Here is a 12,771-nt window from a genome sequence, read left to right as displayed (position 1 = left end):
TCTGGGCTAAATGTGTGTTTGTTGTTCTATGGAGCCCAAATAGCACATTGAAGAATATGTGATTCTCAAAGTTTAGAGATTTCTGCCACAGTTAGAACATATCATTCAAGCCTGGAGCAAGGCATTATGTGATTTTATCTTTGGTCCTGACTGATGGACTTTAGTTAAAAAGACATATTGGGAGGTCTTTATTAGAACAGGACCTTGGGGCAATCCTAACTTTGAGCAAAGCTGTAGGCAGAGTTTGTGGAAAATGAAAATCTGGCCTTATGGCAAAAATATAGAGACAGCAAAAAGATCAAGGGCTGCCAGGGGTAGGGGTGGGAATGGATGAATAGGTGAAGCACAGAGGATGTGTGGGGAAGTAACACTATTCTCTATGATGCTAAAATGGAAGATGTAGATACATGTCATTATGCATTTGTCCAAACTCATAGAACGTACAACACCAAGAGTGAACCCTAATATCAACTATGGACTCTGGGTGATAATGATGTGCTGATGTAGGTTTGTCAGTTGTAACAAATGTACCACTCTGGCAGGGGATGTTGATCACTGGGGAGGCTCTGCATGAATGGGGACCAGGAGGACATGGAAATCTCTGCCCTTTTTTTTCTCAAATGTACTGTGAACCTAAAAATGCTCTGGAAAAATAAAGTCTTAAAAGCTGGCCTTCTGGACTCACTATTTCTTCCAGTGGAGATGAGGAATTTTAAAAATTAAAGCTGGTGAGTTCTTTGACTGGAGAAAAGTAGGAGATGGCGGTAGGCACAGGCATTTCTGAAGCTTTGGAGACTTGACACTGGCTGGTTATGGTGGTTGGTTGGACCTACCCTAGAATTTGCCTTAAGGTATTGGACTCTGCTTCGAGTAGGTGGACAGCAGGGTTTGTGGTTAAACTCCTTCATGGGGATCAAAACATTTCTGTAACATCTTACTTCAAGACAAGAGAAGATCCAACAGTGGGGAAAACAGCCTTAGCATGTTTCACCAACTTTGCAGTGGGTCTGGTTGAGGAGTTAGAAGGCCTACCTTGAATCAACATTCTCATCCTGTGAACCACAGGGTCAGGCTCTGCATGATGAGAGCAGAAAATAAACTCAGATTGTCAAAAAGGCATGATATGGAAAATGAGAGGACAATGGGAGGAAAATCTAGTTTCCTTTCTTCCTTTATGTTTCAATGGCTGTAAGTCTTAGAATGGAAGGGATTTAGACTTGATGGGCAAAGGCTGGGGCACACTCGAACAGTGGAAGGCCAACAAGATATAAAGAGGGCAACAAGGAGTAAATCCTCCTGTGGGCCTGGCCTTTAGATAGAGCTAGAGGAGACAAATCCAGCAGTCCCCAGGGTGTGAAATTCCCTGGGAAGGCACTTTAAAAATAAAGGGTCCTGGGCCAAGCTGACTCAATCAGAATTTCCAGAGGGTATATGGAGAGTGAGAGGGAGTGCAGGCATTTGTGTATTTTAAAGGCTGCGTGTGTGTGTGTGTGTGTGTGTGTGTGTGTGTGAGAGAGAGAGAGAGAGAGAGAGAGGGAGAGAGAGAGAGAGGGAGGGAGAGAGTGTGGGCAGGAGAGGGAGGGACGGTGGGAGAGAGAGGATTCTGATTCCTCTTAAAAAAGTGTAATTTTTTCCTCCTCTTCTGCATTATAGGATTTTCTTAGTTTCCATATTTAATCTCGTCCTTTGATACTTGATTTTCGCTCCCCATTCCACACACCCTTGCCACATAAGTCTCTTGCATTTGTGACTTCTTTGAGGTCTCTTCCAATGTTTTTACCACATTCAGTAGTATTTCCGCTAAGACAGCTGCCTTTTCTCCTGGACTTTTATGGGAAGCAGCCTCCTTGTGGGAGAGTTCAGCTTCATGTTGGGGCAAGGAAGGGAACGTTCCTATTAGATACTAAAATATGACTTTCTAGGATGGGTTACTGGAGGAGCTGGAATCTTTAGGTTTTCCAAGATGCACGGGGGTGCTCTTCTCAATGGGGTTTGGAAAAGATATCTCCTCACTCACTCATCTCCTCCCACAATTTCATTCAGGGGGGCTGAAGCTCAAGAGCTAAATGGGTTCTTCTTGGTAGATTTCTTGGCCACTATGTGATCTAATATATTTTATCAGAGTCTTAAATACCTGATAAGTGAGGACTTGCAGGTGTGTGTGTGTGTGTGTGTGTGTGTGTCCCTGTGTATCCTTAAAAAGAAAAATGCATGTTGAAAATCATGTAAGAGTATGTAAAAAAGGACTGTCATTATAGTCCATGATTTTCAATAAAACTATGTGAAGAAATGGGATTTTTTTCCTCATCCTAAAAACACTTAAAATAATAAATGAGTTTTTGGCTGAGCACTGGAGAAAGGAATTTCAGAGTTGTGTTCTTTAAGAAAGCCCCTGCCTCTGGCTCCACGAAACAGAAACTTATTGCAAGTTTGACGGGTCAGAGGGTTTCCTGGGTTGCCTCGGTGCTGCAGAGAGCATCTCGAGCCTTTCGGAGAGGAAGAAGAGCCCCGTCCTCTGCATGAGGCAGCCAGGGTTCTGCAGACATCCTGTCCTCTTGCTGTGTGCTTTATCATTCCCCTTACTCAGTGGAAGGTGTACTTGAGTGATTTGTGGACCCTCTCATGAAAAAGGAAGATACGCTCAACCAAGAATGTCAGAAGCTGAAATTAAATTTCAGAATTTATGATTGAAGCAAACCTCCTTTTGCCCTATTAAAAATGCAGGTGAATTAGTGCAAAGGCTATGGAGCCACTTACAGCTCCCATAAATGTGGCCCCCGAGGAAGAAGTTGAGGTTAAGGCAATGGCAACTCTCCCTCCATCTTTTACTGTGGGGGCACATCAACACGTGCAGGACAGCCCCAGGACGTGAGGTGACGCTGCGCCAGGCTCCAGAAGGGGCTGAGAGCCACAGGAGGGGAAGAGCAATGATTAGCAAATTTCACAGAAGCTTTGGCTCGCACTCATGGAATTTAGAATACTTGAGACTAGGTCCAAGCAGAGCTTTACCCATATTTAACAGGTCCTTTCTTCAGAAGAAGCACGGATTATTAGTATAAATATTACAAAGGAAATACTTAACAAACTGAAGGAGCCAAGTGCTCTTCAAGGATCCTTAACACTTTAGAAGTACTTATTAAAGTCTACAAATAATTAATAGAACCCATTTTAATTTTTTAATGAGAGCAGATCCTTTGAGACCTTTTTATCAGTCACTGCTCTGCCAGAAACGATTGTTACATGTATCTTCATTATTAGAGTGTCAGCTGAATGAGGACCAGGACTATATTTTACCGTCAAGTACCTGCAGAGTGTCTTGCACATAGTAGGTGCTCAGTAAATCCTGTTTTAATTGAGAAAATATTAATTATATTAACAATACTAATCACAGAATTTGTTCCATATGGAATATTTGGGAGGCGTATATTGTCTGTAGTTTATCTTTGTATGATCAGAGGGAAGAAAGACAAGCTGAGCAAATCACGATGATAAGGATACACTTCTAATGTTTACTTGGCAATGCATATACTTAAAGAAGAATAAACAAATAAACATTGCTTATTGCCATCTAAATAGAGACCAGTACTGCTTAATCTGGTGCTCCAATATGACTGTTGGAAGTCGTTTTGATTCACTGATTAAAGGAAGACTTTTAACTAAACAACTATTTGGCCCATTCATTTCTTTAGCTATAGTCACTGCCTCAGATCTGTTTTTCCACTTACTCAGCACAGTTTTATTATACTTATAAAACATAAACAATTTCATTTACCAAATGCCTGTAATCAAGTCAAACCCTATTAAAGATACAATTACCTTTGAAAATGGAAGTGTAGGCAGAAGTGTAATTCACTGATTGGCGATGTCTTCCCTGTTGTGTGGGCATTTGGTGTTAGCTGTCGCTGGGTCATTAATATTGTGAGAATTCTGCTTCATCCTTTTTAACCCTGCCTGGGCCTCCTGAGACCACTGAGACTTTCATTTACAATGGAACACTCTTCAGTGTGCTATTCGTTAAAGACCTGCCCTATTGCTTTTTTAAGAGAATAAACAGGCCAGAGTGCCAAACTTTGAACAGCGAATGCTACCGAGGGAAATGTTCCACTTCGGTCTGAACTACTTATGCTGGGAATTTTTATTTATCCAATGGCACCTCTGTTTACCTTGGCCCTGGCCCTGGCTCAGCTTATAAATCAAGTGTATGTTCGAGTTGTATTCCTTGAATGCTAATGAAGGACACCTGTATTTCAAAGCAGGGAGCTAATTTGTATAATCCATTCCGGTGCCGTTTTACAACCATGATGCATACTTCCTTTTCTTCTATCCTTTTCAAATTTAATTTGAATAGCAAGAACCAGGGTTAAGAGGGGCACTGCTTTTTATGCACCATCTCTTGATGCTTTTCTCAGTATGGTGTTGAGATGTGTGTCAAGGGAGAGGGAACTAACACTTTCCACTGAGTTTATAATCAACAAATTCTTATCCTGAGGACTACAGTTGAAGTATCTATCTCCCGAGCTTCTCTTTCAAAAACCTAACTCTGAAAGCGACTTCTTCTTCAAAGCCCTTGTCATTTTCCTACTCCCCTTGCAGCTGCTCCACAGCCTCTGTGTGTAGCTACTACTTCTGCGGCTGCGTTTGTTGATTTATGCCTCTGAATTGGCTGAGGTATCATCTGACGATTAGCCTTTTGGTAATTGTGGATGGCATATTTGTAGCATGTTTATTCCTTTCCTCAGCCCACGTGGATTCACACTGACTTTGTTTAGTCAATGATCAGACAGATTGCCATGGGTTTTTGTTTTTTTTTTCTTGCACCTGTGCTTATCTCTCGGTCACAGACCACTTTAAGAACTCAGAGAGTTTTGTATTTCTCTTAACTGAGACCAGCTTTACCTAGATGTGTCCAGAAGTCCAGGTAAGGGTCTCCCTTCAAAGCAGTTCTGAGTTCTGACTGGCAGAGGTGTCAGAGCTCCCTCTGCGGATGCCACTTTACAACCCTTCCACAGGCCGTTGTTTTCTAGCCGCCTCGTCAAAGTTCACTCTTTCCTGGGCTGGGTTAAGCCTGATTAGTTTCCTAACAGGTCAAGTATGTGTCCTGTGGATTCTGATAATCCCTTTTAACAATCTTTTAAGGATGGATTTTATGCCAACGTTAGAATAAGGCAAACACAGGAAACCTATGATTAGGGTGCATTTGAACAAAGTGGATTATATTCTTGGTTATATCTACTGGTAAACTCAAGCATTTTCTTTTCTTTTTCTCAGGTATTTTCTTTTCTTGTTATTGTTGCTGTTATTTTGCTTCATTACCCACTTCCCCACCCCCCTTTGAGAATTTTGTTAAATTCTGTTTCATGATATAGTATATTTAACGGATGCTAGAGGAATTATGATGTTCCTCAGCTGTGGGCACTCCTTGTACATTGGAGTCATTTGTACAGTTCATGAGCGTGGCCACTTCTTGGGCTCACTCCTGGGGCAGAGAAGGGTTAACACAGCAGGACTGAGACTGGTCTCCTTAGAAAGGCCTGCTCGTGAGGTGGCCCTTGGCTGGTGTCTGGAAACATGACTGGTACATCGTCCCCTACATTAATGTAGACCTTTTGCTAAGTGCTAGGGGTGTCTCACTGTTCCTACACTGTTTGTACAAACAGTGTGGCTTGTGCTGAACACCTGCTTTCCTTCTGGGAGTCTGGAATTTTGGTATGTGCTAGGCAGAGGCTGCCTGCATCACCAGTCCCAGTAAAAACCCTGGGCTCTCCGTCTCTAATGGATTTTCCTGAGGAGCAACGGCACACATACGCTGCTGCATTTTTTGTTGCTGGGGAGAAGTGTGCCCTGGGTGACTCCTCGTGGGGGAGAGAGAGCATAAGGAAGTCTGCGTGTGGATTCCTCCAGACACCGCCTTGTCTTTTTCCCTTGTGATCCTGCAGTGTATCTTTACTACGCTGCTGTAATAAATCTTAGCTGTGAGCACAACCATATCCTGTGCCCCATGAACCCTTCTAGAAAATCTCTGAATGTAGGGGTGGTCTTGGAGACTCCTGAACCCCACCTCTCCACCCAATTGGTCGCTGTGAATTTCCAGAAATAGGACTTGATGACATTATCCTCAAAGATGCTGACGTGATCTCTAATCTTCTTAGTTTCTCACGCATCACCATGCCCCTTTCAGCTTAGATTTTTCCCGAAGAAGCAATATTTACTTAGTTTATGACTATTCTTTTCCTTCCCTAAAGGAGATTGCTCTATGCCATTAAATTCTTTCTCTTGGGATATCATCTCTAAAGTTATTTTACAATCAAAATCCATGTCAACCTACTATCAAAAGCAGCTGGCAAGCTCGAACATTACCAGCAAGAATGATTTTATGTTACATATTAGAAGAATATATTAGAAGAAATTTTGCAACACTGGTATAGTTAACAATATTGATGACTGGTCCCTCAAAGGGATGCCCATATATTAAAAATCTCTCTCTGTGTTGGTTACTTTGAGAATTTAACCTTAACCAGATATTTCTGGATGATGTTAAGAATTATTAAAATAATGTTGCCATGATCTTGAATTTTTGTCTTGCTTAAAAACGTTTTTATTTTTTCTTCAAGATGATTTGAGACAGCTTCATACTTAGGTTACAGTGTGCGTGATGCCACGGTTGGTCAGTGCTACTGTTCTAACTGCTCACTATAGACAAGCAACTGGTGTAGTGGCTGCTGACCAATTAAGTATGGACCAATTAATGATTCTCACAAGAATGAAAAGCTCAGGATAGTCACATTGGTCAGATTAACTTTTTAAAGATTAGCTTGTTAGAACAATAAAAACAGTATAACCTCCATGAAAATTTCCTGGTATAGCAGATAGTCAGGTCTTACCATGGAGTGAAATATACTGTTAAATTGTGGTATGTTTTAGAAGTGATAGTCACTTTGATATTACTAAATCAGTCAGTACTCTAAGGGGCAAAAAAATATTCTATTCCAAGAGTTCAGATTCTTTACAAAGGGGTTAATGCTGGTACCGTTTAGTAGAATCAGGCCTGTGCTTATTGCTAACATTAATATTTAAAAAATATTTTATTAGCTCCAAGGATTAAGCCTGGGAACCTGGGATGTAATATTTCCTTAGGCATGGAGCCAGCCCTACAGAAACTTCTAATGCTTTCAGACTCACTGTGAGGGCTCACTAGTTCTTTTGTAAGTCTTAGGGGGGTGTACAAGACATGGGAAACATTTTGAAGTCAGATATTTCAACTGAACTCAGGATATGGATCTGCCCTGCTAAATAAGGAGATGTTAGTTATTTAGAGAATGTATGCAAAAAGCATAATTTGAAAGGAAAAAGTACTCTTTAGAAGTTTTTTGGGTAGGGGATAGAGGGAGGAAAGTGATTTATCTAGATCAATAATTTGAGCTCATTTTTCAGGTTAGCAGTTAGACCCCATTTCCCTAATATGAACAGGTATCATCTGCCCTAGTCCTCACTGACGCCTGTCTGTCTGCCTGTCTGTCTTTGCCGCTCTGTCACTCCCTGAGATTGTTTTTAAAGACCAGCTTCGGTTTTGATGCTTTTTTGTGTAATGACCACCCAGCTGTTTCTGATACTTTAGAACTATACTGTCAGTGATGTCTGTAATGGACCTCTGGGAAATAACTTTAAAGATTTTTGAAGGCAAATCTGTGAATTAAAATGCACTTTAAAGCCTTCCTGAAAAACATATAGAAACACAACATAGAAGTGAATTTTTGGAATAATTCCTAAATGCAAAGGAAATGCACCCATTGCACAAACTGCGGTTTACATTATAAATTTCACACCCTGAAGATTTGTTGTTGCTTTTCCCCTGGTCCCTGTTATAAGCCCTGTGGGATGGTCTGATGCACAAGCAATTTTAAGAAATAATTGATAAGTTACTGTGGACTCAAATGAACAGAGGACTGCCAGTCAAATTGCAAAGTTCTGGTCTACAAGTGGTGCTGGATCTCCCTGCACACTCAGAGATGCCCTGAAAGGTTGATATCTAAACATTCCCTAATTAAGGGAGCAAAAGAAAGAGCTCACACACATAGATTTCTTGGGCTTAAATATACATATGTGTGTGTATATATGTATGTGTATATATATACACACCTATTGATAGCTAAATATATATTTAGGTAGAAATAGAGAACTGATGTCGTTTTAAAAATAAGCATAGGCATTTATGGTACACAGGAGAAACAGAACAAGGGAGAATCGAAACGTGAAACGCACCATACTCTGGGACCTGTCCTGTGCCCCGCTTCAGCAGCAGCCTCACTCTTCTTCCTCCGGATTTGATGAGTTCTATCGCTCTGGCGTGTGTCATGTCCCTTGTGCTTTCCCCATTGATTTCAATGATTTGATCTCCTACCTGTTAATTAAAGAGAAATTAAGTGAGCCAAAGATGGTTTTACTCAGGTTGCATTTCCAGCAGATTGAAAAAAGCATTCCCAGGTTACCAGTTTCCTGAGAGCATCTGACCAGTTTGCGTGCAGCCTGCTGCTTCGTGGAACAGGCTAATCCCTGGCTGTATCCCTAATCTGACCACCAAGCTTTATTTACCTTTATAGAAATGCAAATATCAGACCATGAAGGTTGGGGCGATATATCACTTATATTTAACCTGTATGGGCAGAGACTGTTAGCTACTTACCATTTTTAAGCATAATTTTTTAAATTGATGCATAATAGATGTACATTTTTCAGGGTACGTGTGAAATTTAATACATTCATATAATGTACAGTTCAATGTACTTGGGATAGTCACCACCTTAAATATTTGTCTTTTCTTCATACTTAGCATTTTTTTAAAAATTAGGGAATATGTTTGATACCACAATTCAAAATAACCTGGCACCTTTGCTTTGAATGCAGAAGTAAATATTTTAAGAGCTTTTCATTGAACATACTGCCAGCTTTTGGCTTAGTGCAGCATCTAATTCAGCATGTTGGATGAAATGATTGGTTTTTGTGCTTCCCTGAGAATTTTTGTTATGCATCACTTAAATTTCCCTGGGTGCTATTGTGATATTGCCTTCTTTGTAAACAGTGGTTTATTGATATTCAATTTTGATGATTTTTCTATCACATTTGCTTGAATTAAAAATGAGATCCTCCACTCTCTCCACACGACTGATGCCTTGGCTACATCTCTGCCATGCTGACACCTGATCACCAGAAGCTGTTTGCTTAAATACCAACCCTTCTTGAATTATCAGAAATACCTGGGTTCTGTAAGCAACTCCCTTTTAGCCTTTGGGAATAGGTATTTGGAATAAAAGAGCACATCAAGGGATAAAACCATGAGTATATTATGTAACTCCCATGGTACCATTTCTGTCAGGAACCTCTGAATTAAAAAAATGCTTCACTTCAGTGCAAGTAACCTAAGACAAATTAAACAGGAAAAAGCACAAAGAGTTGCTTTGCAAAAATGCTATTTTACTTGGGTCCTGAAACAAAGCAGACCTCAGCTTAAATTCTGTACTGCAAACAGAATTGCAGAAAAACTCTCTGTAGCTAAGTATTAATAGTATCAAGTGGATGCTGCAGGCTGGGGAAGAACAGGAACAAAAGGTTGCCATGACAATGGCGAGAGGGCATTAAAACAAGACCCCAAAGCGAGGGGGAAGAACAAACACATGTTTGCTGTAGCAAGGAAGTGGCATCTCTACCTAAAAAGGACTGTCTAAGGGGTAAGTGTTCCAACATAATGAAGGTGAAGACTTCCCTTTGCCTCGGTTGCCAAAGGCGGTGTGGTTTTCGGGCAGTGGAAGAGGTTGGCCTCTCTGGGATGAGTTTCACATTGCACAGAAGGACCAGGAAGACCGGACTACATTAATTTGTTTTAGAGCCATCACCTTACTTCAAGTTTCCTTACTTGTCTCCTTTCTTATGAGGCAACGGGCATAACCTGAGGTTGAGTAGCTCTCCAGAGGCCGCGTCTCTAAGCCAGAGGCAGAAGCGGGACCAGTTATCCCTTCCCCAGTAGCCCTCACCCGTGACTGGAACCTCATGGCACAGTATTAAATTGAAAAAGTAAAACGGAAGTTCCAGTGAAGTTACATATATATCTCATCCTGCTGAGATCTCTTCTGAGCTTCAGACTCACACATCCAGTTGATTAGTAAACATCTTCACCTGGCTGTCCACCAGGCCACCCCAGCTCAACAGCAACAGACCGGGCTTACTACCTTCCTCCCAAGGCAGCTCTTCTCTTTCCCTCCAACGCTGGCTAAGGCACCACCCACCCAAGCAGGAAACCTGGGGGTCATGTTGGAGTCCTGTTTTCTCAATTCCTCTGCATCTGTCCCTGTCCTCACATGTATCCCATTGCTATCTAGCTCAGCTCAGGCCTTTACTTGGATTATTCCAATATTCTCCTGTCACTCTCCCACCAGTCTCTTCTCCTCATTGTCACCAGAGTCATTCTTCTAAGGAAAATCTTCCTAAATGCGTCCAGGCTCTTCCACATACCACTGTTCTTATTGCTTTCTCCTCTCTATGGGCCTGGTGATCTCCAGACCTTTTTCAAGGTCAGCCCAAGCATCTCGTCCTCTGGGGCACCTTCCTCAACCCTACGCCTTCCCCAGCAGAGGTGTCCAGTCTCTCTGTTCAGTAGCAACTGCACCCACTCTGTTATTTATCACACTTCATTACAGGTTTATGATTCTCTGTCTTCCCTCCATGCTTTGAGTGTCTTCATTCAGTAAATAATTTCTGAGTACCTCTTAGGTACCAGACAGTTTACTGGGGTTATAGTGATAAATGGTATATTTCTAGCAACAATACGTTTTCAGTCCACTGGAGAGAAAATGGGTAAAAAAGACAATTTCTACTCAATGTATCATTGCTATGACAGAGGCACTCACAAAGTAGTAAGGGAACAGAAAGGAGGGACATCTAACTCATAATGGTTGGGTAGGTAGTTAGGGAGAGCTGTCTGGAGGTGGTGACATCTCAACTGAGTTTTGAAGTACCAGTAGGAGTTCCCCAGGTGAAGGAGGGGCAGCATTCTAGGCAGAGAGAGCAGCATATGCAAAGACCCCGAGATTTGATAGCATAGTATATTTGGGGAACTGTGAGTAGTTTATTGTGCTACTCAGGAGTTTAGGTATTTATTTATCTATTTGTTTATTTGAATTTTGCATGAAGATAATTTATTTTGGAAACTCCCATGGTTCTAAGGCACTCTGTCTTTTCCCTGGTGTTCTGTCCACCTGGGCTCACTTCCCCACTCAGTTTTATCTCCTGAATTTCTATTCATTCTCAGGATGCACGTTATATGCCATGTCTAGGTAGCCCTCTCACACTTTGTAAGGGTCACTCTAGGTTTTATATTGAAGGCAACAGCAAGGCACTGAAATTTTTAAACAGGGGGTGACCTAACCAGGGAAGCAGAGTGGTGTTTAGAAATCTCTCTGAGACATCAGTGGGAAGGGTGGATGGGAGAAAAAGGTGAGAAACTGAGGATGGGGGCTGAGTGGTGGAGTTGTCACGTTGTCTATCCATGTGAGACATGAGGAGGCTGGGGAAGGAGGAGATGGGGAGATGAGGCAGAGATGGGGGCCCATCTGGCTGTGTGTCTGGCCGAGGTGCACTATGTGCATCTGTGAGTGAGTGAAGCCTTTTCCTGTGGTCCATCTTGAGACCCATGGCAGAAAGGGTTATAAACACTCTTGGCCCCAAAATCAAGCCTTGACAGCCACTTCTGCCTGAGGACGCCTGTGTTCCAAGACTGACGTGTCAACAAAAAACATGTGGAGGGCAAAAGGGATCTTATGCTGTGACAGAAATAGCCACATCTTTTGCACTCTGGTCCCACACTTGACAAAAGCAATACTTAGGAAACTTATTTTCATTCTCTTCTGTGTTTGTTTTTTCTTTTCTCTAGAAGGAGCTTATGAGACTTAAAGGAGAAAAAATTAGCATGCGGGAAAGAAGGGGTGGTTCGCAAAACTGTGTGGGAGGTGGGGAAACAGAGGGGTTCCAGGGCTGCCCAAGGGCTGGACTGATGTCCTCTCTGTCAGAGTCTCAGAGATGAGGTTCTGGGAAGAGTCGGGGACATTATTTTCATTGAGTTTCAGGAGTCTGGGCTGACCTCGTTACTTGGCAGATTTCCATAATTTCAGCTTTCCGTGTAGGGTCCCCTCAGAGGGAGATGAGAACAACTGTGATGCTGGTTGAATCTCTCCCAAGCCCCCTCCACACCCCAGGTACCAGTTGGGGGCAGCCTGCTGATTTCCTGCCTCATCGGGAGTAATGGAAGCTTGGGAACAGTCCAAGATCTTACCAAATTGAGAAAAAAATTTCTTGGGAGTGGCAGTGGGTAGGTAATGGGACGGAAATGCTGCTGTGACACAGATTTTGAGTCTTCCCAGGTGCTCTGGGCGTGCTGTGAAAGTGGCCGACTCACGTGGCCCTAGTTTCAATGCTAACAGACTCAGTTTGGGCTCAGCTTCGAGACTTCGATCTCTCCTTGGAACAACATAAACTGAAGAAAGGTTTAATTTTCATTTTCATTCAAGTATCAGTATTATGTCTAATCATTTTTTAATTTCAGGATATTATGAAGGTACAAACACTTTGGTTACATATATTGCCTTTGCACTGCCCATCTCTAATCAGTTTTAACTGGAACTCCCTAAATAAATTTGGGATGTGATCTCTTTTGCTTTCATCTTCTTAGCGTCTGGATGTATAAGGAGATCGATTTGTCAGGGGGAGAAGCTCTCTTGTTATCTT

At 42.0% G+C, this 12,771-nt stretch overlaps 1 protein-coding gene across 2 annotated transcripts in view; it reads right to left on the bottom strand.

Moving 5' to 3' along the window:
• MAGI2 (membrane associated guanylate kinase, WW and PDZ domain containing 2) overlaps positions 1-12,771 on the bottom strand; it is a 1,290,578-nt gene that overhangs the window by 45,802 nt on the left and 1,232,005 nt on the right. For both annotated transcript variants that reach the window (XM_069462132.1, XM_069462133.1), the window contains one exon: positions 8,260-8,398. In XM_069462132.1, the coding sequence (XP_069318233.1) occupies positions 8,260-8,398 (139 nt within the window). The remainder of the gene's footprint in view (positions 1-8,259; positions 8,399-12,771) is intronic.

The sequence above is a fragment of the Eulemur rufifrons genome, chromosome 29 (assembly GCF_041146395.1).
Source record: "Eulemur rufifrons isolate Redbay chromosome 29, OSU_ERuf_1, whole genome shotgun sequence".
Lineage (NCBI taxonomy): Eukaryota > Metazoa > Chordata > Mammalia > Primates > Lemuridae > Eulemur > Eulemur rufifrons.
The sequence above is the reverse complement of the archived record's forward strand: the minus strand, read 5'-3'. Positions and strand labels throughout refer to the sequence as shown.